General features: G+C 41.7%; 2 protein-coding genes across 2 annotated transcripts; both read right to left on the reverse strand.

Annotated features, from left to right (window-relative positions):
• Positions 1–126: 126 nt before the first annotated feature.
• LOC102227170 (cytochrome P450 20A1) lies at positions 127–5,563 on the reverse strand. Its single transcript, XM_005802557.3, has 13 exons — positions 5,370–5,563; positions 4,860–4,909; positions 4,409–4,575; positions 4,186–4,331; positions 3,939–4,106; positions 3,786–3,864; positions 2,999–3,111; positions 2,847–2,901; positions 2,626–2,746; positions 2,417–2,528; positions 2,273–2,337; positions 1,053–1,142; positions 127–972 (listed from the first exon to the last, which is right to left on the reverse strand). Exons 1-13 carry the CDS (start codon positions 5,439–5,441, stop codon positions 819–821), a joined length of 1,392 nt encoding a protein of 463 aa, XP_005802614.1. The 5' UTR covers positions 5,442–5,563; the 3' UTR covers positions 127–818.
• A 655-nt stretch (positions 5,564–6,218) lies between these two features.
• LOC102226914 (transmembrane protein 237B-like) lies at positions 6,219–25,111 on the reverse strand. Its single transcript, XM_023329801.1, has 14 exons — positions 24,936–25,111; positions 23,417–23,452; positions 10,139–10,170; positions 10,038–10,051; positions 9,891–9,959; positions 9,681–9,809; positions 9,511–9,604; positions 9,254–9,411; positions 7,944–8,076; positions 7,666–7,857; positions 6,772–6,845; positions 6,596–6,683; positions 6,388–6,509; positions 6,219–6,306 (listed from the first exon to the last, which is right to left on the reverse strand). Exons 1-14 carry the CDS (start codon positions 24,954–24,956, stop codon positions 6,242–6,244), a joined length of 1,227 nt encoding a protein of 408 aa, XP_023185569.1. The 5' UTR covers positions 24,957–25,111; the 3' UTR covers positions 6,219–6,241.
• Positions 25,112–25,622: the final 511 nt, after the last annotated feature.

Here is a 25,622-nt window from a genome sequence, read left to right on the forward strand (position 1 = left end):
GCTTGTAATAATCAAGCAAGTAGGCAGAGTCATGTAAAGTTATTAGAAGGTACGTTTGCAAATCCATTAATAAACAAATATTTTGTAAAATTAAATAAAAGACTACAACAAAAACAATATTTTCTGTTCAAATTTATTAAACAAGAGGCCTTAAAAAGTGAAATGAAAATATCCAAATGTTGTACGGCTCTAATATTTGGCCTAAGGCAGCAATAAAAATTATGATTACCAATATTATAAACATCTGCCAAAAATAAATCATGTTTAAAAAAAATTTTTCACGTAGTTTCTACTACTTAAAAAAATGATTTTGTATTAATTTTGACAAAATTAAATAGTTACAAAATAGGACAACTGTGGAAAGTCATATTTCTACGACTAAAAAAAAAAGACATAAAATTAGTTTAAAAAAAAAAAGTGGCTCATTTTGTGGATCCAGAAAAAGGAAGAGCTGAAGGGGTAAAATTATTTGTCTTCTCCACAGATGATTTACATAATCGTTAATAAAGATACACTTTCTTGCTCAAGAACAGATCGACCAAATTTTGGAAAGCCACTAGATGGCAGTGTTTGTTACAGTGTGCTCCTTTAAAAATAAAACTTCATAGTTCTTGCCTTTAGAGCTTGCCCATTCATGAAGTAGAAATTTATTTGGCTACAGGTTAAAAAAGTCCTGAAAGTCTCTGGTCCTTACAACAGGTTCAATTAAGAGCTTCATTTTAAACCACAGCTGTAATACTTTGCTGGTAAATTCTCACTTAAATTGATTGTTTTCTAAGAGCATGATGCTTTAGTTGCTGGGCTCTTGTAGACTATTTTCAGCTTTTTCTACTGCTGACGGTGATCCAGGTTTCGTCCTTGGGTGTGGACACCAGCTCAGATTTGACTTCTGCCACTTGATCTTTCAGCTGGTGAAGCTTCAGCTGTCGCACCAACGTGCTGAGTAGGACTGTAGCTACAGTGTAAGCAAACCTACCAAAAAAAAAACAATTTAGCCAAATATTAAACCACAATCTTCTGACAAAAGCTGAGTCGTAGAAACGTGAAACTACCTGAGTTCCGGACACGTTTGGTTCCCTGAGAAGCCGAGTAGGCAGAAACTCTTCCTCGCAGGTTCTTCCTCAAATCGGTCTGGATCAAACCTGATAAATATAGAATAATGTTTAATTTGCGCAATTTTATCTCCAATAGTGAAGCTAATTTGTAGATACAGCCAATGGAATAAACCAAGTACCCTTGGAGCAAACAGCTTATAGAACCACCTCTGAAAAAGAAGTTGCCAGAGTAAGACTCCTTGTGGCACACCTTGGGCAATATCTAAACATTGGTGCCCACAGAAAATTTGCTCATCAAATAGTCAGAAAAAATTAAGTATACCCCATGAACTCTCAGTAGTTGTCTCTTTTTTGCCATATTGCCTTTGCTTGTTGAGGATTACACACCTTCCTTTTTCTGCAACGCTGCGTTTCAATCACCATGAATCTTCTTCAACCACTGCCATGTTTGAGATTACCGTCCAGTTGATGACCCAGTTAGGAACAAACTTCTAAATGGAACCTTTCCTAAAAGATTTCCGCTTAGGACTCTTCTCTGCTGTAAAATGATAACCTTTAAATAATTTGGAAATTATCCCTGAATTTTTTTAACAAATTGACAAGCATCAAGAGTTGCTTCTCTAAGGTCATTACTGGTGTCTTTCTGCCTTGTGTAAGCACACACACACACACACACGCACGCACACGCGCGCGCGCGCACACACACACACACACACACACACACACACACACACACACGTGTACTCCAGGCCAATAATAACTGTGTTTCCGTTGGCCATACAATTGTGCAAATTGGAATTACAAAAGTAAATTGGCTTAATGGAAACACACCAATTTGGTGGAAAATAAATAAATAAATAAAATTCAATAAAAAGTTTCATATCACATGATCAACAACCGGATGTTAGTGATGGCAGAAAAGACAAAGAAGACGACAGGAAGCGGTAGGACGATGATGGTTTTTTTAACGACTTATCGCACGAGCAAACTTATTCACATGTGATTTTAACTGCGTTTCTTATTTGCTGGAAATGCCGCAGTTGCGAAAGTGCGGCGACACTAGCTGAGTACGCAACGTTTTAGTAGTAAAAGTAAAGTAAAGACTCCTGCTTTTACAGAGGTGGTCACTTAGATGCAGCAAAGTTGTACTCAGTTTTTCCATATTAAGAATCAGAGATATTTTAGTTCTTCCATTAACTAAAGTGGAAGAACTAAACCTGTAGGGGGCGCTCCATGTGTCTGCATCCTGAAGGACTACTCCCAGGGCGTAGATTACCAAAGTCTGAAAGTGAATACATGAAACGTTTCTGTTACTTCCTCCTATTGTGGCCACAAGCTGGACACCTAAAGAAAGTTGATACCTCTTTAGGGATCACATGTTGATCCACTTTGCCCTCCACTTCCTGAAGTCGAGCAGCTACGGGGGTCAGCTTGGCGGTCCTTACTGTCTCATTGAGAACCTGCTGGCAGTATCTTCCCAAAGAGAGACAAGATTAAACTCAGCAGCTGTTTTTCTTAAGCAGCCTATATATGAAGGATGATACTAAAACTGGAACGGGACGGGTCTCACCTGAGCTGAGGAATCTTGTCTAGGGAAACCGGATCAGAACCCAAAACGTCCTGTAACTCCTGGTAGAGTTTGTCTTGGACTTCTTTGGACGTGGACAGGAAGTGAAGCGCCCAGATGCACACTGCCGAAACAAAACAGCATTTTTCCTTTGGGAAACTTTTTTATGGGGCAAAGCAGTCATTTCTGCTACGAGTTAACTGTCAGGATAATTTCTCGCTTACAGTTAGCAGTGATGACGCATCCAGCCAGAGTGAAGACCATGCAATCCTCCATGACCTAAAACACCGAAAAACAAAAAAACATTATAATTTCATGAAGTTCTCCATCAGTTTAAGTTTTTTGGGGTTTTTTTTTAAGCTAACAAAGATTCCACCTGTCGTTCTGTGAGACTGGACTGAAGAAGAGCATCCACAAACGCCGTCTGTTTCCTCTGGGCCTTCCTCTCCTTCACCACTGACAGAAGCATGGATTCCATCTCTGACAAAGCTGATCAAAGGTTTTCAAAAAAAAATCATTTATGGTTAAAACAAAAAGAAAAAGATCCAAAACAATAACAATGAAATGTAAAATCCTGCGTACAAAGAAAAACTTAACAGATCCAATCTTGAGTCTAAATCGTCCTCCTGGTTTTGAAGATGAGTAAAGGATGTACATAGTTGTAGTTCCCCAACTCTGCCACTAGATGTCTCCAAACCTCTCTTATGTGCATGGATTGACAATAAAGCGAATGAAATTCTCCGTGTTGAATTTAGATTCAAACCCATCAAAAACTAGACGATGATTACATTTTGATATGTTTTCACTTTTTTTTAACATAAACTCTCATTTTAGCACAATACAGCTCCTGAAATGCAACAACTATAAACGACATGCTGCTGTTTTGGCTATTTGTTAATTTTTTTTGTGAATTTTATCAACAATGCAAGACTGAAAAAACGTCACTTCCTACTCAGTGTGTTTTAATTAATTTTTCTGTTCAAGTTTACAAAAATGTGGGCGAAGCAGCAAAATAAATAAGCCAATCAGGAAGCCCCAAACTTATAGAGAATTCAAAGCTGTTGGCTTCCTAATTTTTGCACAAGGAGTCAATCAAAAAGTTTTGTCAAAACAGCATCACAGACTGAAAGTAGATCACAACAAAGTTCAATGATTGAACTTGCCCTTCTCATAATGAACTTTCCTACTGGAGCTCTTCTCCATGGAGCCGTCCATGTAGCCCTTTCCAATTTCAGACCAGATCTGGCAGAATCAGAACAAACACTTTATCAATTTTGATTAAAAGAAAAAAAAGAAAAAATTCAAATGACTCTCACCGCATCGTGGTTCTTGCGGAAGGAGATGATTTCGGCGTCATCTTTGAAGCGCTCGCCCAGACCCAGCTGGGTGACGGTCTTCAGGGCCAGACCCAGCAGGTGGGCACACAGCGGGGTGTGCTGAGCCTCCGGGAATGACTTCCACTTTCCCACAAGTTCCTCCGCCACCTAGACGAAACCTCCTGGTCAGCGGGTCTTGGTCAGCGGTGATTTGAGGCGAGCCTCATTTAAAGTGAGCCGGACGAACCTTGAGCACGACTGGGAAGTTGTTCTTCAGGCTGTTATTGATGGCACCTTCATATAATTTCTTTCTAACCACTGACTCGTTGGGCCCACCTCCCATCCCCGGGGGGTATCCGAGCAGCGACTTCAACATGGTCTCAAAGGAGTCGGCTGAAAATCAGAAAAATGGGAAGACTTTAGGTATTCACATGGACAAAAGACACTCAGTTTGAGTGTGACGTCCTTACTGGTGTGATTGGGGTTGATGTGCTGCTTGAGCTGGTTCACAGAACCCAGGCTGACCACCGGCCGCCCGCCGAACCAGAAGGACGCCACGGATCCAAACTCCTGATGCAGGTTAACAAGGAACTCGTGCAGACTGCCTTGGTTGATGATGTCCTGCAAGTTTCCATCCCTACAGAATGGAAAGAAGAAGCAAAACAACATCAAAGATAGAACATTTTTCTGTTTATGCAGCTGCCTTAGGAATTGTCAACTCTACAAATAAGTAAACATATATTTACATGCACCGTTTCATACAGTTAAGCAGTTGTCCATGACTTACTCTGTCTTATGATTATGTAGAAAATTAGCAAAATGGAAAAGACAAAAACCTACTTTTCAACTTGTTTAAATATGCATATTCTGATAAGAACAGAACAGTAATTACTAATATGTACCAAACTAAATATAACTTACTTCTCATCTGTGGGGTACAGACCAGGGACACCAGAGGCCCTTCTGGACGACTGAAAACATGTTTAGAAGAACCAAGTGAACATATCATGGCGATTTCCATTTGAATGTTGTTCATTTTAAGCCTATTATTTTCCGTCTAAGGGAGTCCAAGCTCTTTAAGACAAACAATTTATCACGCACACAGATATTTGTGCTTCCTAAAAATCGGCTAAGAAATTATACACTTTTCAAGTTTTAAAATGTTCATATCTACGCGTGTTTCACCTTCTTGGCTCAAACCATAACTCAGAAAACTGTGGCTTTATGCACTAAATTTGTAGCAAGTTGAATAAAATGAATGCCGATTATGAGGTAACGTTACACAATGCATGGATTTGTAAAACTGTTACACATCAGCCACTGCAATTTGCAAAAATCTGTAGATGTTTTAAAATCGAGTGTTTTGTGTTTGCAGTCTGCCCTGAGGATAGCAGCCTGCTAAATGCTAACTTTAACTAATCTGGGGCTTACCGGGTACAAATAGAGAACAGCTCCGACCAAAATGATGACAAACGTGACCGCGAAGATGGCAAAGTCCAACATGACCGCGCTGTTACCTTTTATTCGTGTGTGTTTTTAAGTTCGGGTCCAAATGTTGCCAGTTACCACGTCAACGTTGCACATCTGTGTGCGACTGCACCGCCTAGCCACAGCAAGAAGACCAAAGTAATCGAGTGCCTGTATGAATTTATGGAGGTTTACGGGTTTTCTTTTTTATCTTGACATTTGAGTGAAATGTTTCAAATTTACTTTTTACTAATAACACTTTTGTCTTAATGAAAATAATCGAAAACTCATAACACGTTTATTTGTACAAATTAAAATATTTCAACTTAAAAACTTGTTTTAATATCTTGATCTTGATATGAGTATTTGATCTCTATATGATGGAGTATTAGGGCCGCACAAATACAATAAAAATAAAAAAACTAGAATGAAATCATAATATTGCGAAAATAAAGTCGTAATATACTTGACCTACCCACCTCAGTTTATATTTGTAAGAAAAAATAAATCTTTAAATATTGTAATTTTAGTCTGTTTTCAGCTTTGTTTCTTATAGTGAGTAAATAAATAGTAATAATTTAGAAAACATGTTATTAGTTGTTTTTATTTCAATGATCCCAGAAAATGCGTCTGGACATCTGCTGTTCAGTGGATTTTATTTCATAAATATTTTATCAGACATAAAGAAGAGCCATCGTTGGATTACTTTAAACTCTATATTTTAAGAGACAAACACATTTGAAAAATACAACAAAAAATCATCTCTAATACAATCACAGATGTCAACAAAGCTGCAGTAAGAAAAGATTAACAGTTGCTCCTTTTTTTTTTTTTTTTCAGCCAGTAATTTCTGGTTTGTCCTCCGGCCTTGCCGGCTCAACCTCCATCGCCCTCAGATAACCTAAAGAAAACAGAAAACACGACACGATCTGTGATTTCACTGGAATTCAAACAGTTTGCCAACGTTGTCTTTCTTTCTCACCCTCGGTGTAGTCTGTCTCCGGCCTGGTGGCGATAAAGATCCACGCCAAGCCCACCAGCAGAGCCACCACCAGGTTGATGGTCACCCACGGGTGGAGGATCTGGTGCTCCGACCCTTGAGGCCTGCAGCAGGAACAGAGGAAACCGGGGATTGTAATCCTGGCCTTTACGTTTGCTCCGTAATGTCAGGATTATCTGAGTCGTCGCACCATATCGTTGTGTTGGAGGACGCGTAGAGGTTGATCCGATCGCTGGTCATCTGCTGACTCAGAGAAAGAATCAATGCAGAGAAATACACTGTGTGGGAAAAAAACAAAACAGAGTGTGGGATTAAAGCAAACAGAAACAACAAGGATCAATAATCTCTGAATGGACGTGGATTTACAGAACGAAGCCAGAGCCACTGGATCCAGAGTGATGATCTGCCGCAGAGCCACCGGACCTTTAGCCAGGTTCACCCTGACAACAGAAAAGCAAAAACAAAAAATAAATCATTCTTTTTCAGGAGTATGTTCATATTTTGGTGTACATCAGACCCATCTGGACAGATTGTTCCTAATCTGATCAAAACATGTGGTTCTAGTTAAAGTGTCACTAGAATTTCTTTAACTGGTTCATGCTTGTACGACGGCGGATCAGGACAGTTGTAGACAGAAGGAAAGGAGGAGTGAATTTCTGCCAAAAAAAACACATAATTCAGAAATTTTGAGATTAATCTCAGAAATGTTCTAGCGAAAACAAAGACAACTATGAGTTCAAAAAGTCAGGCGTGCTGTAATAAAAAATAAATAAAAAAAAAAACGCAGAAATTTTGAGGTTAATCTCAGAGATTTCCTAGAAAGAAAACGTGGAAACTTCAAAAGTCGAAAAGTTTCAACTTTTGAGAGAAATTTCCCCAAAATACTTTCATTTGCAAAGTGCTGTTCCATTTGTTCTCTCTCTAGTCTTTGTTCTTAAAACTTCAGAAAACTAAAAAAGGTAAAAAAGAAACAAGAAAAAACATGTTTCATGAGATATGACCGTAAAGTGAAGTTGGCTGTTTTTCAAATAAAAAGATAAGGAAAAAAACAGAAATTGGGAATGTGGTGAAAAACTTATTTCCAAATATTTCATTTTTTCTCCTCTAAAAAAAAGAAACATTCCTTCATTTTTCACAGCAAGAAACCTCATGTCTTCGGAATAAAAGCTCTTTTATGATAAAAGATGTTTTCTTAAGTGACTCATCTGACTTTTTGTAAAGTGTAGACTCTTATTTTGAAAGGGATTCCTCCTGGTTCACCTGTCGAAGGAGGCGACGGTGCAGATGGCCAGCAGCATGTAGAGCAGGGACTGTGAGGGGTAGGCCAGGCCGTGGTACTGCTCCAGCAGGTTGCGCAGAGCGGTCAGGTGCTGCCCGGCCAGCATGTAGACCACCACCACGTTCCACACGGCGTAGCCGGCCAGGAAGCCGTGACAGAACAGACCGAACACCCTAAAAAGATAAATAAATAGAACGGAGGAGAACGGAGGATGCAGGAGAGGTGAAGGCTGAGTTCTCCGGGTTTCCCCCCGCCTGACCGGAAGCCTTCGTGCACTCGGACGGAAACGTCTCTGGTGGTCCAGAGCGGCGGCATGTGCTGCAGCTCGGCCGCGCCGTCCATCTGCTCGCCCGTCGTCCTCCAGTCGGAACGCTCGGCGGCCTGGAACCGCTCTGCGTATGAACAAAAAAAAAAAACAACCTCGAAGTCGTCAACCTTTCCACAGAGACATCTCTGACTTGACCTGGCGAGGTGCGCCTTCATTCACGACTTGGTGTCTAGCGATTTTGGTCGGAAGCTGAAGATTTTCAATTCGTTTCGGGGGAAAAAATAAAAATAAAAAATGACTGAATCTATTTTTTCCCCACTTCCTGTCCTAGTGTACACACAGGATTGGGCCAGGCTGAGAGTTTTTTTTTATTAGAACTAAAACTGCTGCAAGGATAAAGTCATAATATTAGCAGAATAAAGACGCCATGTTGCCAGAAAGTTGCATAATTACTTTGTATTGTTATGACTTTATTGTCATATAATTATGAGTATATACAATAATTTAAACTTTATTCACGTATTTTAAAAACTTTTTTCTTGCATTATTACGACTTTATTCTCATAACATGATTTTTTTGTCATTCGACTTTATTCTCATGTTATTATGACTCCAATCTGATATTATGACTGTATTTTCGGATTATTATGACTTTTTCCTTGAATTATTGCAGCTCTACTCTCACTGTATTACTTACTTTGTTCTCACAATATGACTTCTTGTCGTCCCATTTTATTCTCATATTATTATGAGTTTGTTTTCACATTATCACAACTTTTTTCTCTCATCGGTTTTGTTCTCCTTAATACGACTTTTTGTCATGCGACTTTATTCTCATGTTATCGTGACTTTTTTTTTCCGCATTCCTACAACTTTTTTCCGTTTTTATGATGACTTCGTTCTCGTATTGTTCCACCTTAATGTCGCACGACTTTATCCTCAGAATGGCATCGTTCTATTCATGTAATAAAATGTCTGTAATTAATTTTTTTTCCCCCCTGAGCATTGGTCCTAGTATTTGTGAGGGAGATAAAAAAAACATTACATTTTCATTATATTTGTACATAAATTCAGGCAGTGAGGAGTTAAAAACAAAAAAACAAGCTTATTCCACTCATAATAAACTTCCATTATTGTAGATTTAATGGAGTATCTTACATTTTTAGTTATACATTGTTTCTAAAGCATAATTTATTATGATGTCATTAACTGCTAGTTTTATTTGATTCTTCATATAGCCTGTAATTCAAGTGTAAAGCTCATTACTTTACTATAGATAACCATCGGTGTGATGAACTCACTGGTTCTCTCTACAAACAGCTTCCCGACCGGCTGGCTCTGACCCTGCGGTGCTGAGAACAGGGCCTGCTGGGGGATCGGCGAGCAGCTGTCGTTGATGATGTCGTCCTCTTCGACGCAAAACTCGTCGGGAAGCGGCGACTCTGCGACCTTCGACCTCCTGAACACGAGAAACACCGTTTTTTTGCTGTTGTTGTCGTCGTCTTAACTCTAGTTTTGTTATTTTTCTTTGTTGTTTTTTTTTTTTTTTTTTTTGTACTTTTTCTTTTTGGTTTTCTTCACCACTTCTTCCCCGTCGGTGGTCTGATCTCCTGTGTCTCCGTTGACCAGGTCGGCTTGGTTGTCGTCCAGATCTGAATTCGAGACGAACAAGCTTCAAACCGCGACCGTACTTTTGAAAAACATAAAAGCAAAGCGGCGTGGTTTCACCTGTGGACATGGCTTTCTTCTTCTTCCGTTTCCTCTGCGTCGGAGCATCTGTTGTGGCTTCCGGTGTCAGGTGATCTCCGACCTCGGACGCCCTCCGGCTGCCGAGCCCTCCCATCTCCATTTCCTGATCTGAAGAAACATAATTATTCAAAGAACGCTGGTTTTTTTGGGGGGGGGAGGAGGTTCCGGTTTTTAACCTCAACTCCTTACCGTCCACATCTCCTTCTCCGTTTGCGTCTTTTCTTGGCTTCTTCTTTTTCCGCTTCGGGGCTGGAAAATCTGTTAACGTTTTTCCATTTGAATTTAGAAACAGAAATAAATCAACAATGTGGCTTCTGAAATAAAAATGGAACCCACCTGCTGTGTCTTGGCTTGTATGAAACAATAACAAAAAAAAGAGTTTTCTTGTTATTCTCATTTTTAACAAAGAAGTTGTTAAAGAGGAAAGGTTTTCCTACCTGGACATGGTGGGAAGAGCTCGCTGCCCTCGCTATGGAGACAAAAAAGCAAGCATGAAAATAATTATCTCTAATTATTTAGTCTTTTTTTTTACCAATGTAATATTACTCATAATCAAACAAAGAGTGGGCCTTCAAGAGATAGTTCAGATTTTTGGATCTATCTCCAAAAACACTTATCCAAGTCTTTAAGAAAAAAAAAAGATATCTCCACCACATTTATTATTTACTATTATGTAAAAAAAAAAAAAAAGTATTATTTAAAAACAAAACAAACAAAAAACATTCATGCGTTTTCATACACGTGAACCTGCACAAATCTGCCTCTGGGCGTTGTTACAACATGCCAAACCCATAGGGGGCAGTGTAGCGCAAAAACTAAAACCTAATTCAGCCAATCAAGTTGCTTCAAAATTACCACAGCTTATTGTCAGGAATTAGACATTGCTCCAGGAGGTACGGATAGGTAGATAAGTTGAAGTCCTTTTAAAACAAAATAGCGTATTAGAATATAAAGTAAAAATTAAAAAAAAAACACAACACAATGTTAATTGGGAAATGTGTCAAAGCAAAGATACAGATATTTTTGGCTCAGACTGTAATGCCCAAATCTCTGTTTTCACAAAGGAAGTTTTCTCAAATCTCCACTTTGGTCGAAGTTTTTATAAATAATAGTTTTTAGTGACATGAAGCAGAGTTTTTGTCGGGATGAAAGGTATTAGTTTTCCCCAAATATCTGTCTGTATTTAGATTAGATCCAAGTTGGATTGGTAAATTATTTTGTAGCTCTGTAGGTTTTATGGTACATAAGTGTGAACAGGTACCTGCACAGAAACAAAAAATGACCACAAAATACATTAGTGGACGGACGTTTGAGCCTGTATATGTAATTTTGACCTTGTGGAATAGAGAAAACGCACAAATTTAAACCTGTTGACTCAGTTTTTTTAAAATTATTATTTCAAACAACATTGAAGTTATATATTCATCCCACCCAGATAATTTTGTTGAGTATATGTAGGCTACCGACTAATATTGTTAGGGGGCTAAGGACTGATCTTTGAGGTACACCACAACCGAGTTATTGAAGTAATTAACTAAAAGCAATAGAATGGCTCGAAACAACCTTCATATGAAAGAGAAATTAAATGTTGTAGCTCATATTAATTATGTACAGCTCTCACAAACACGACTTGTTGATTTGTTTGACATTTGCTGCTGCTAGACACTGAAGAAGTTTTCTCCAAGAGCAAAAAAAGGCCTTAAAAGAACAAATCAAGATGCAGCATTTCTGGGGCGACTTACTTCCGGTCTTGTGGGAACTATCTCTAGGAAGTCGGATTTCAAAAACAGGGCTAACACAATACAAATTAAAGTTCTAAATGTTTCAAAACACACATTTTTTTAGCAGTTTTGCCAAAACTTCGGAATTTTTCATAATGAATAGCTTACCTTTTAAAGAGTTTCGCAGGTTTTTCGCAAACTTATAAGTCACTGTTTCTGTCAAATAGTACTTTTGAAACTAAACCAAACTGTCCAGGCCATTAGTTCTACTTGTACCAGTACTTTGTCTCCCCCAACCAACCAAAAAAGTATTTAAACCACAATAACTTTGTGTTCTTATAATAATAATAATAATTAAAGCTGCAAGCAGCCTCGGGCGGCCCTCGCAGCAAGCGCCGCTCCGGCCTATTGGCCACCGCGGGGGTTCCAGCCACCGCAGAAGCTCTCGCGCGGTTTCCAGAGCCGCAGCCCGCTCCCCACCGCGGAAGCTCCGCCGCAGTTTCCAGCACCGCCGCCCGCCAGCCGCCGCAGAAGCTGTCGCGCATTTTCCACGCCCGTCCACCGGGCGACAGGCGTGAATGCGTTCGGCGGCGCTCCCCGACGACTGTCGAAAAATCTGGTGCAGATCGGTCGATGCGTCGAGGAGATACGGCCGATGTATTAACTTAGGGGGCGCAGTGGAGCCAAATTACATCTCAAACTCGTTGGGCTCTTTAGAGGTGAACAAAGGTCATACATATCCAGTTTGGCGCCAATCGGATGATCCGTGTGTGATTTAGAGCCAAACGTATGCATATGGCGAGGGACTGATGTTCGCCATTTGGCCACGCCCACACGGTTCAGCCAGCAGCGAGCATTGACAGAGTTTATCATCCGAATCATCTTGATTAGGTCAAGAGAGCCATAAACGGAGCTTTCCAAGGAAAAAAACGGCACTTCCGGTTCCGAGGGGGCGGGGCTTAGATGACGTCATAATGTGATGACGTAGGATCGACGGGCAAGCCTCCAGGATCACTCAGGCCAAGTTTGATGCAGCTCGGTCAAAATATGTGGAATGTAGAGGCAAACGTATACGAACGGCGTTGCCGCCATTGAAAACTCTTGGCACTTTAAAGCAAGCGAGACCAACTTCCTATCTGTCATCCAACACAGAATCACCTTGATTAGGTCAAGAGAGCCATAAACAGAGCTTTCCAAGGAAAAAAACGGCACTTCCGGTTCCGAGGGGGCGGGGCTTAGATGACGTCATAATGTGATGACGTAGGATTGACGGGCAAGCCTCCAGGATCACTCAGGCCAAGTTTGATGCAGCTCGGTCAAAATATGTGGAATGTAGAGGCAAACGTATACGAACGGCGTTGCCGCCATTGAAAACTCTTGGCACTTTAAAGCAAGCGAGACCAACTTCCTATCTGTCATCCAACACAGAATCACCTTGATTAGGTCAAGAGAGCCATAGATGAAAGTTTCCAAGGAAAAAAATAGCACTTCCTGTTCTGAGGGGGCGGGGCTTAGATGACGTCATAATCTGATGACATAGAATTTTCAGGTATCACACCAGCATCACTCAAGCCAAGTTTGGTGCAGCTCGGTCGAAACATGTGGAATCTAGAAGCAAACGTATGGCATCGGCGTTACAGGTCACTTCGCCACGCCGCCACGCCCAGCTGCTATCTCAAAGCCGGTCAGGGTTGGAATCCTCAACACACCAACATGTCTTCTGTGTCTGGACACAGTTTCATGTTGATTAGGTCAAAGGGCTAAGAGAGCGACCGCTCACAGTAAAACATGACACTTCCTGTTCTCAGGGGGCGTGGCTTAAGTGATGTCATCATTTCACCACAGGGTATTTTAGGACATCCGATGCCGATCAATCACTGAAAGTTTGGTCCCTCTATGTGTTTTTTTATAGGAAATATAAGAGTTTCGTGTTTCATGGCGAGTAGGTGAACTTTGACCCCTGCTAACCCCCCTTCAACATACTCCAAAACTCACCAATTTGATAACTTTAAATCAAACATGCCTTATGATCAGACTGACCGAGTTTGAAGTCGATCAATCGAAATCCCTAGGAGGAGTTCGATCAAATACGAAGGCTGTAAACGTCAAAATCGAGGAAAAAAATGGACGTTCAATACAAAATGGCCGACTTCCTGTGATAGTTGGCTAATAACATTAAATGTAAGTTCTGAGTCTTTTGGTGAGCTCTACAAGTGTACCAAATTTCATGTCTCTACGATGAAATACGTTCATACCATTGTGTCAACAGAAAATTGCTAGTTGCCGCCGTTGAGCAATTTTTTTTGCGATTTTTGCGACAACCTTAAAATTCAAAATTTTTAAATTTTCTAGTCGCGACCGCCAAGTTTGGTGAGTTTTTGAATATGATAAAGCCCCCAAAAAGGCGCCTCTTTGGGGGGGCAGAATCGTAATAATAATAATAATTAAAGCTGCAAGCAGCCTCGGGCGGCCCTCGCAGCAAGCGCCGCTCCGGCCTATTGGCCACCGCGGGGGTTCCAGCCACCGCAGAAGCTCTCGCACGATTTCCAGAGCCGCAGCCAACTCCCCACCGCAGAAGCTCCGCCGCAGTTTCCAGCACCGCCGCCCGCTAGCCACCGCAGAAGCTGTCGCGCATTTTCCACACCCATCCACCAGGCGACATGCGTGAATGCGTTTGGCAGCGCTCCCCGACGACTGTCAAAAAATCTGGTGCAGATCGGTCGATGCGTCGAGGAGATACAGCCCATGTATTAACTTAGGGGGCGCAGTGGAGCCAAATTACATTTCAAACCCGTCGGGCTCTTTAGAGGTGAACAAAGGTCATACCTATCCAGTTTGGCGCCAATCGGAATATCTATGCCTGAATAAGAGCCAAACGTATGTATATGGCGAGGGACTGATATTCGCCATTTGGCCACGCCCACACGGTTCAGCCAGCAGCGAGCATTGACAGAGTTTATCATCCGAATCATCTTGATTAGGTCAAGAGAGCCATAAACAGAGCTTTCCAAGTAATAAAATAGCACTTCCTGTTCCGAGGGGGCGGGGCCTAAGTGATGTCATCATTTGACCATTGGATATTATTGGACACTCGATTATGATCAATCACTGAACGTTTGGTGTCTCTGTGAGTTTTTGTGTTAGAATTACTAATTATTTAATTTTTTCCTCCATTACAACATTGAACTTTCATTCCGTAGGGCAATGCTGCCCTCTGGTGTCGAATTACTGAAATAATGAAACTATTTCAGTGGGCAGCAGAGGGCAGCATTGCCCTACAAACAACGAACATGGACTGTTTATTATGTAATTACACAGAAGATCTCTCTAATTCATTCTGAGGGGGCGGGGCTTAGATGACGTCATAATATGATGACATAGCATTGTCAGGCATCACACCAGGATGAGTCAGGCCAAGTTTGGTGCAGCTCGGTCGAAACATGTGGAATCTAGAAGCAAACGTATGGCATCGGCGTTACAGGTCACTTCGCCTCGCCGCCACGCCCACCTGCTATGTCAAAGCCGGCCGGGGTTGGAATCCACAACACACCAACATGTTTTCTGTCTCTGGACACAGTTTCATGTTGATTAGGTCAAAGGGCTAAGATAGCGACCGTTCACAGTAAAACATGACACTTCCTGTTCTCAGGGGGCGTGGCCTACTTAAAAAAATAATTTCACCACAGGGTATTTTAGGACACCCGATGACGATCAATCACTGAACGTTTGGTCCCTCTATGTGTTTTTATATAGGAAATATAAGAGTTTCGTGTTTCATGGCGAGTAGCTGAACTTTGACCCCTGGTAACCCCCCTTCAGCAAGCTCATACAGTCACCAATTTGATAACTTTAAATCAGACATGCCTTATGATCAGACTGACCGAGTTTGAAGTCGATCAATCGAAATCCCTAGGAGGAGTTTGATCAAATGCAAAGGCTGTAAACGTCAAACTCGAGGTCCAAAATGGACCTTCAATACAAAATGGCCGACTTCCTGTTGGGTTTAGAGCATGGCTCCAAGAGACTTTTTTGTACGTCCTGACATGATACACATGTGTACCAAGTTTCGTAATTCTAGGTTTAAGCATGGCTTGGGGCTGTTCATTTAAAATACTCTAGGGGTCGCTATAGAAAAATTAGGCCACGCCCACCAAATATCGCTATGGATTCCTGTTCGGGGATGGATAAGGATCCATCCTAGTGAGTTTGGAGCAGCTCACCCCGAAACTGTGGAATTTAGAGCCAAACGAAATTCGATGGCGTTCGCAACGCCGCCACGCCCACCTGCTTCATCGCAGCCGGTCGGGGTTGGAATCCACAACACACCAACATGTCTTCTGTCTCTGGACACAGTTTCATGTTGATTAGGTCAAAGGGCTAAGATAGCGACCGTTCACAGTAAAACATTACACTTCCTGCTCTCAGGGGGCGTGGCCTACGTAAAAAAAAAATTTCACCACAGGGTATCTTAGGACACCCGATGACGACCAATCACTGAAAGTTTGGTCCCTCTATGTGTTTTTGTATAGGAAATATAAGAGTTTTCTGTTTCATGGCGTGTAGGTGAACTTTGACCCCTGCTAACCCCCCTTCAACATGCTCCAAAACTCACCAATTTGATAACTTTAAATCAGACATGCCTTATGATCAGACTGACCGAGTTTGAAGCCGATCAATCGAAATCCCTAGGAGGAGTTCGATCAAATACGAAGGCTGTAAACGTCAAACTCGAGGTCCAAAATGGACCTTCAATACAAAATGGCCGACTTCCTGTGATAGTTGCACTATGACATTACTTGTAAATTCTGAGCGTCTTAGTGAGCTCTACAACTGTACCGAATTTCAAGTCTCTACGATGAAGTAAGTGAATAGCAATGGGTCTGTTGAAAATTGCTAGTTGCTGCCGTTGAGCAATTTTTTTTGCGATTTTTGCGGCGACCTTAAAATTCAAAATTTTTAAACCGCCTAGTCGCTTCCGCCAAGTTTGGTGAGTTTTTGAATATGATAAAGCCCCCAAAAAGGCTCCTCTTTGGGGGGGCAGAATAATAATAATAATAATTAAAGCTGCAAGCAGCCTCGGGCGGCCCTCGCAGCAAGCGCCGCTCCGGCCTATTGGCCACCGCGGGGGTTCCGGCCACCGCAGAAGCTCTCGCGCGTTTTCCAGAGCCGCAGCCCGCTCCCCACCGCAGAAGCTCTGCCGCAGTTTCCAGCACTGCCGCCCGCTAGCCGCTGCAGAAGCTGTCGCGCATTTTCCCCAAATTACATCTCAAACCCGTTGGGCTCTTTAGAGCAGAACAAAGGTCATACATATCCAGTTTGGCGCCAATCGGATGATCCATGTGTGAATTAGAGCCAAACGTATGTATATGGCGAGGGACTGATATTCGCCATTTGGCCACGCCCACACGGTTCAGCCAGCAGTGGGCATTGACAGAGTTTATCATCTGAATCATCTTGATTAGGTCAAGAGAGCCATAAACAGAGCTTTCCAAGGAAAAAAAGGCACTTCCGGTTCCGAGGGGGCGGGGCTTAGATGACGTCACAATGTGATGACGTAGGATCGACGGGCAAGCCTCCAGGATCACTCAGGCCAAGTTTGATGCAGCTCGGTCAAAATATGTGGAATGTAGAGGCAAACGTATACGAACGGCGTTGCCGCCATTGAAAACTCTTGGCACTTTAAAGCAAGCGAGACCAACTTCCTATCTGTCATCCAACACAGAATCACCTTGATTAGGTCAAGAGAGCCATAGATGAAAGTTTCCAAGGAAAAAAATAGCACTTCCTGTTCTGAGGGGGCGGGGCTTAGATGACGTCATAATCTGATGACATAGAATTTTCAGACATCACACCAGCATCACTCAAGCCAAGTTTGGTGCAGCTCGGTCGAAACATGTGGAATCTAGAAGCAAAAGTATGGCATCGGCGTTACAGGTCACTTCGCCACGCCGCCACGACCAGCTGCTATCTCAAAGCCGGTCAGGGTTGGAAACCTCAACACACCAACATGTCTTCTGTCTCTGGACACAGGTTCATGTTGATTAGGTCAAAGGGCTAAGAGAGCGACCGTTCACAGTAAAACATGACACTTCCTGTTCTCAGGGGGCGTGGCCTACGTGATGTCATCATTTGACCATATGGTATTGTAGGCCACCTGATGACGATCAATCACTGAAAGTTTGGAGTCTCTGTGACTTTTTGTGTTAGAAATACCAATTTTTTATTTTTTCCTGTGTATTACAAAATCGAAGAATTTCATCTGCAGGGCAATGCTGCCCTCTGGTGTCGAATTACTGAAATAATGAAACTATTTCAGTGGCCAGCAGAGGGCAGCATTGCCCTACAAACGACGAACATGTACTGTTTATTATGTAATTACACAGAAGATCTCTCTAATTCATTCTGAGGGGGCGGGGCTTAGATGACGTCATAATATGATGACATAGCATTGTCAGGCATCACAACAGCATCACTGAGGCCAAGTTTGGTGCAGCTCGGTCGAAACATGTGGAATCTAGAAGCAAACGTATGGCATCGGCGTTACAGGTCACTTCGCCACGCCGCCACACCCAGCTGCTTCATCGCAGCCGGTCAGGGCTTGAATCCACAACACACCAACATGTCTTCTGTCTCTGGACACAGTTTCATGTTGATTAGGTCAAAGGGCTAAGATAGCGACCGTTCACAGTAAAACATGACACTTCCTGTTCTCAGGGGGCGTGGCCTACTTAAAAAAATAATTTCACCACAGGGTATTTTAGGACACCCGATGACGATCAATCACTGAACGTTTGGTCCCTCTATGTGTTTTTATATAGGAAATATAAGAGTTTCGTGTTTCATGGCGAGTAGCTGAACTTTGACCCCTGGTAACCCCCCTTCAGCAAGCTCATACAGTCACCAATTTGATAACTTTAAATCAGACATGCCTTATGATCAGACTGACCGAGTTTGAAGTCGATCAATCGAAATCCCTAGGAGGAGTTCGATCAAATGCAAAGGCTGTAAACGTCAAACTCGAGGTCCAAAATGGACCTTCAATACAAAATGGCCGACTTCCTGTTGGGTTTAGAGCATGGCTCCAAGAGACTTTTTTGTACGTCCTGACATGATACACATGTGTACCAAGTTTCGTAATTCTAGGTTTAAGCATGGCTTGGGGCTGTTCATTTAAAATACTCTAGGGGTCGCTATAGAAAAATTAGGCCACGCCCACCAAATATCGCTATGGATTCCTGTTCGGGGATGGATAAGGATCCATCCTAGTGAGTTTGGAGCAGCTCACCCCGAAACTGTGGAATTTAGAGCCAAACGAAATTCGATGGCGTTCGCAACGCCGCCACGCCCACCTGCTTCATCGCAGCCGGTCGGGGTTGGAATCCACAACACACCAACATGTCTTCTGTCTCTGGACACAGTTTCATGTTGATTAGGTCAAAGGGCTAAGATAGCGACCGTTCACAGTAAAACATTACACTTCCTGCTCTCAGGGGGCGTGGCCTACGTAAAAAAAAAATTTCACCACAGGGTATCTTAGGACACCCGATGACGACCAATCACTGAAAGTTTGGTCCCTCTATGTGTTTTTGTATAGGAAATATAAGAGTTTTCTGTTTCATGGCGTGTAGGTGAACTTTGACCCCTGCTAACCCCCCTTCAACATGCTCCAAAACTCACCAATTTGATAACTTTAAATCAGACATGCCTTATGATCAGACTGACCGAGTTTGAAGCCGATCAATCGAAATCCCTAGGAGGAGTTCGATCAAATACGAAGGCTGTAAACGTCAAAATCGAGGAAAAAAATGGACGTTCAATACAAAATGGCCGACTTCCTGTGATAGTTGCACTATGACATTACTTGTAAATTCTGAGCGTCTTAGTGAGCTCTACAACTGTACCGAATTTCAAGTCTCTACGATGAAGTAAGTGAATAGCAATGGGTCTGTTGAAAATTGCTAGTTGCTGCCGTTGAGCAATTTTTTTTGCGATTTTTGCGGCGACCTTAAAATTCAAAATTTTTAAACCGCCTAGTCGCTTCCGCCAAGTTTGGTGAGTTTTTGAATATGATAAAGCCCCCAAAAAGGCTCCTCTTTGGGGGGGCAGAATAATAATAATAATAATAATTAAAGCTGCAAGCAGCCTCGGGCGGCCCTCGCAGCAAGCGCCGCTCCGGCCTATTGGCCACCGCGGGGGTTCCAGCCACCGCAGAAGCTCTCGCGCGGTTTCCAGAGCCGCAGCCCGCTCCCCACCGCGGAAGCTCCGCCGCAGTTTCCAGCACCGCCGCCCGCCAGCCGCCGCAGAAGCTGTCGCGCATTTTCCACGCCCGTCCACCGGGCGACAGGCGTGAATGCGTTCGGCGGCGCTCCCCGACGACTGTCGAAAAATCTGGTGCAGATCGGTCGATGCGTCGAGGAGATACGGCCGATGTATTAACTTAGGGGGCGCAGTGGAGCCAAATTACATCTCAAACTCGTTGGGCTCTTTAGAGGTGAACAAAGGTCATACATATCCAGTTTGGCGCCAATCGGATGATCCGTGTGTGATTTAGAGCCAAACGTATGCATATGGCGAGGGACTGATGTTCGCCATTTGGCCACGCCCACACGGTTCAGCCAGCAGCGAGCATTGACAGAGTTTATCATCCGAATCATCTTGATTAGGTCAAGAGAGCCATAAACGGAGCTTTCCAAGGAAAAAAACGGCACTTCCGGTTCCGAGGGGGCGGGGCTTAGATGACGTCATAATGTGATGACGTAGGATCGACGGGCAAGCCTCCAGGATCACTCAGGCCAAGTTTGATGCAGCTCGGTCAAAATATGTGGAATGTAGAGGCAAACGTATACGAACGGCGTTGCCGCCATTGAAAACTCTTGGCACTTTAAAGCAAGCGAGACCAACTTCCTATCTGTCATCCAACACAGAATCACCTTGATTAGGTCAAGAGAGCCATAAACAGAGCTTTCCAAGGAAAAAAACGGCACTTCCGGTTCCGAGGGGGCGGGGCTTAGATGACGTCATAATGTGATGACGTAGGATTGACGGGCAAGCCTCCAGGATCACTCAGGCCAAGTTTGATGCAGCTCGGTCAAAATATGTGGAATGTAGAGGCAAACGTATACGAACGGCGTTGCCGCCATTGAAAACTCTTGGCACTTTAAAGCAAGCGAGACCAACTTCCTATCTGTCATCCAACACAGAATCACCTTGATTAGGTCAAGAGAGCCATAGATGAAAGTTTCCAAGGAAAAAAATAGCACTTCCTGTTCTGAGGGGGCGGGGCTTAGATGACGTCATAATCTGATGACATAGAATTTTCAGGTATCACACCAGCATCACTCAAGCCAAGTTTGGTGCAGCTCGGTCGAAACATGTGGAATCTAGAAGCAAACGTATGGCATCGGCGTTACAGGTCACTTCGCCACGCCGCCACGCCCAGCTGCTATCTCAAAGCCGGTCAGGGTTGGAATCCTCAACACACCAACATGTCTTCTGTGTCTGGACACAGTTTCATGTTGATTAGGTCAAAGGGCTAAGAGAGCGACCGCTCACAGTAAAACATGACACTTCCTGTTCTCAGGGGGCGTGGCTTAAGTGATGTCATCATTTCACCACAGGGTATTTTAGGACATCCGATGCCGATCAATCACTGAAAGTTTGGTCCCTCTATGTGTTTTTTTATAGGAAATATAAGAGTTTCGTGTTTCATGGCGAGTAGGTGAACTTTGACCCCTGCTAACCCCCCTTCAACATACTCCAAAACTCACCAATTTGATAACTTTAAATCAAACATGCCTTATGATCAGACTGACCGAGTTTGAAGCCGATCAATCGAAATCCCTAGGAGGAGTTCGATCAAATACGAAGGCTGTAAACGTCAAAATCGAGGTAAAAAATGGACGTTCAATACAAAATGGCCGACTTTCTGTGATAGTTGGCTTATAACATTAAATGTAAGTTCTGAGTCTTTTGGTGAGCTCTACAAGTGTACCAAATTTCATGTCTCTACGATGAAGTACGTTCATACCATTGTGTCAACAGAAAATTGCTAGTTGCTGCCGTTCAGCAATTTTTTTTGCGATTTTTGCGACAACCTTAAAATTCAAAATTTTTAAATTTTCTAGTTGCGACCGCCAAGTTTGGTGAGTTTTTGAATATGATAAAGCCCCCAAAAAGGCACACGAAGAGGTGGGAAGAATCGTAATAATAATAATAAACAGTACAGATACAATAGGCCTTCGCAGCGCTTTGCTGCTCGGGCCTAATAATAATAATAAGAAACAGTACAGAAACAATAGGCCTTCGCAGCGCTTTGCTGCTCGGGCCTAATAATAAACAGTACAGATACAATAGGCCTTCGCAGCGCTTTGCTGCTCGGGCCTAATAAACAGTACAGATACAATAGGCCTTCGCAGCGCTTTGCTGCTCGGGCCTAATAATAAGAAACAGTACAGAAACAATAGGCCTTCGCAGCGCTTTGCTGCTCGGGCCTAATAAAAAACCCTGATCCAAATAAGAAACTCTCACTCTTACTAAACGGAGCAACCACATGATAAGTAGTTTGTTTATTCCCAGACATTTACGTAACATCTGAGCAGATGTGGGTTTTAACACTCGTCTAGCAGAACTTCTTGGACCTAGCTAAGCCTGAAACAAACGGCTGAGGTAGCAAAAACCTTACCGTGGTTTTTCTGGCCATTTCGGTCAAGAATGCAACTCAGAGCGAAGCGAATCCTGACAGATAAATCCTGAGCTAAATCTGCCAAGACGGAGGATTAGTTGGGAGCAGAGGTCAGACGATTTAAACCCTTTACAAAAGACTTGGAGCGTCATAAGAGTGGCTGTTTGTGATGATCGAGAAACGAGCTTCGGTGGGATTTGTTTTGCTTTTGTTGACGCCGTTGCAGCGCTTTGCTGTTCGGGAAACAGCCACTTTTAAACCTTCGCGAGTTTTTGCAGCATTCATTCATTATTTTTGCTTTGTTCTACGTCAGCAAATGCACGTTCTTTAAAGCTACGTTCGCAGCTTTTCGCATTTTATTCTGGTGGTGAACATGCAATCTTCAACTAATACTTGATATCAATATGTATATATAGAATTATTGATATATTTAACCATTTAAGATTTTCTGCACTGGGGTCTGCCATGGAATAAAACTCAGTGGGGGGTCCTCAATAGTCCCCAGCATCTGATTGGATAACCTGCACAGTCTTAGCTCCTCCCACTGCCCTTCATGGGTACAATTAGTTCAAATAAAAGTTAAAGTAGTGAGGTAAAGCAACATAGGACTGTTGTTTCAATTATTAATGGTAATGCCAAAACAATTATGCATTCTTTACATCTATATAATAAATGTACATTTTATTGTTTATGTGTATTTAAAATATTACTAAAAGAGAAAAATGATGTACATTTCTTATTTGTGTATTTCTAAGTTTATTTAAATGATCACACAAATACATATTTAGTTACTAAATTGCAAAAAAAACAACTTGGTAATTAGTACACAATAAAAAAATGTAACCCAAAAATAAAATTAATTCTTTTTTTTTTTTTACTTTTAATTTGCTAGATAACAGCAACAAAGTTTTTAACTTCCACATTAAACGATGCGTTTAAACTCTTCTTTTTTTTTTTTGTCTACATAGTTTCAAATGAAAATCGACTGAAATAAAGAACCTCTGAACTCTACCAGAACTCCAACATAGACACTGCCAGCACCTTTTAAAAGAAATGCAACAGAAGGATAAATAAATTAAAAAAACTAAATTAAATTTCTCCTATTATTACTAGTTAAATTGTATCTAAAGGTCCAATTATAAAACGATTAAATCTAAAGCTTTATAGACTTTATTGAACCCTACAGAACCGTAGCCTTAGAGCTAACCCCTTGTATCATCCCACTCCACCACCCTGTACTTAAATCAGCTCTGACTTTCTCTAATATGACAGTAATAATAATGGAGCCCTAACAGAAAAGTGAGTTCACTTACCTTAGGAAGAGGCGGCAGCTCCCTGAACCTTATACTCTGCAAAGTAACAGAAAAAACACAAGAAGTTATAGGATATTTTTTTTAGAAACAGCAAAAAAGAAAATGGATGGAGGCTGTGCCTGAATACAAGTATGAAACAAGCATAAAATGTATCATTTTATTCTGTTGATGTGGGAAAATGACAATAAACAATGGAGGGAGGAGGGAGATGCGCATTTTGTTGGTAGAAAAACAGGAACTATTTTGAGTTTCTGTCGCCAAGTCCGATTATTATAAGCGGCTGTGGGCTTTTTTTTTATTTTTAAAGTTGCTAGCAAATTTAATGAGTGGCGGGTTGAGCGTTTTGGGCTCGTTTTTGAGCGTGAAGTTGCTCATTTGGGCTTGGAAATAAGCAGACAGAAACCCCAGAATGTGTCTGACCTCCAGTTAGTTTTAGTCAGGCTCTGCCTGTCCATCATTTCCCGGATGATCCGTCCCGCTGTGTCTGTTAATGTCAAGGTAATATATTACCTGTCAATTACGTCGAGCTGTCCAGAACATTGGAAACATGGAGACTAATCTGAACAGCGCAATGAACGTGAAAATAGCCACGAATGAACGTAAAGTTGTGCAACTAAACGCCATTAAAATTATTAATATTAAGATAAGTGTCACAAATCTGTGCAGCAGCCATCTGGACTGTGGAGCCACAGGAGGAGCACTGACCTCTGACACCAAACGCAGGGCCGTAACGCAGAACCTGGAGGCTGGGGGGCCGGGGGGTTAAACTCCTTCTTAGAGTTTTCCAGACAATAGTGGAAAACACAAAAACATGTACAAATTACTAACGTTTTTTTTTTTGTACTGTAACCATTAAAAAAGTCTCCCCTTCAGTCCAACCTTATAAGTGGAGACACATTGTTGATGTTACCATTATAAAACAGCTTACAATTAAGTTTTGGTAAAAGATCAATGTCATTTTCACAGCGTTGTTGTTAGCAGCTGCTGGAAGTAACTAAAAAAGTTACTTTTAATGTAGCTCAGTTACTTTCCAAATCAAGTAGTCAGTAATCTAACTGAGTTACTTTTTCAAGGAGTAATCAGTAATCCGATTAAAGTTACTTTTTCAAAGTAACTATTCTAAGTTCTTGTATATTCCAACCAAGATAAAGCTATTTGGGTTACATGTAAGTTGTTTTCCACAGCTGCATGGGAACCAATCGGTTTCCCATGATTTGGATCTTTTATCCCTTTAGTATAAAACTCATGTGTTTCTCTGCCTGGCAGATCTTTCCATCCAGACCCGCTTCATTACTGATTCTCTGTATTGTGCACAATTTATGAATAAACCTGACTGAGTGATTTCACCTGAACAGTGCTTGGTAAAATTGTTTTTTTCCCCACAACAATGTTGAATAAAATGACACATTTTACCAAATGTATCATTTCATTCAGTGTCTTGCAGACATTGAGATGTGAGAACATTTCGACTTAAAAGATGAACCGTTATTCATCTTGTACATAGATTATTAGTACTTACTTTACCGTCTCCTCCGTCCATTCTCGGTCTTTTCACCTAAAACCTTCCAGCGAAATGAATTCCTGGTCACATTCTCATCAATATAACCGGAACTTTTTCAACACCAAGACAGTTAAAACTCGAGTTAACGCCGTTTTGTTTACCTTCACTGAGCTACCTTACTTAACCGGATGTTACGAAGTGCCAGGAAGTAGTACGTACGATTTCAAAATAAAAGCACACATTCAAAAAGTTCAAACTGGAAACGCACAACAAAGTGTCCCAAGTTAATACATTTCTGCACGGATATAAATATACTTTAATCAGTCACAAAAGTATTCACATATTTAACTCTTTTACTCAGGTCGCAGTTATATAACATTTTACTGTAGAAAGCTTTTTTACGTTGATTTATTAAATTACGAAGTCACATTTCTAAGTCATATTTAACATTTATGGCATTTTTACCCTTCAGCTTAACGCAGTTTTGTGTACTTAGTTACTTGGCTGTGCTATAAAATGGCAGCCTGAAACATACATAATAGTGCCCTTTCAAAATTCATCTTCTTTTTAAGGTTTTCTTTTCTGTCATGAAAACACACAAAAACGAGACACACCAAAAATATTTTATTTCTATATTGCAAACATTCAGAAAAAAAAGTATTTCAAGTTTGTGAGTACATTTCTGATCTTAAAAAAAACACACAA

This window comes from Xiphophorus maculatus, chromosome 24 (assembly GCF_002775205.1).
Source record: "Xiphophorus maculatus strain JP 163 A chromosome 24, X_maculatus-5.0-male, whole genome shotgun sequence".
Lineage (NCBI taxonomy): Eukaryota > Metazoa > Chordata > Actinopteri > Cyprinodontiformes > Poeciliidae > Xiphophorus > Xiphophorus maculatus.

Bases quoted from the DNA above. Each gene is read 5' to 3' on its own strand.
- LOC102226914 (XM_023329801.1), bottom strand. From the start codon at position 24,956: ATGGACGGAGGAGACGGTAAA. The intron at 6,846-7,665 runs GTGAACCAGGAG...TTCTGTTGTCAG, and splicing joins ACCGTCGCCTCCTTCGACAG to GGTGAACCTGGCTAAAGGTC. The intron at 6,684-6,771 runs GTAAATCCACGT...TTTCCCACACAG, and splicing joins AGTGGCTCTGGCTTCGTTCT to TGTATTTCTCTGCATTGATT.
- LOC102227170 (XM_005802557.3), bottom strand. From the start codon at position 5,441: ATGTTGGACTTTGCCATCTTCGCGGTCACGTTTGTCATCATTTTGGTC. The intron at 3,112-3,785 runs GCAAGTTCAATC...ACCTTTGATCAG, and splicing joins GAAAGTTCATTATGAGAAGG to CTTTGTCAGAGATGGAATCC. The intron at 2,902-2,998 runs GTGGAATCTTTG...TCGGTGTTTTAG, and splicing joins CCAGTCTCACAGAACGACAG to GTCATGGAGGATTGCATGGT.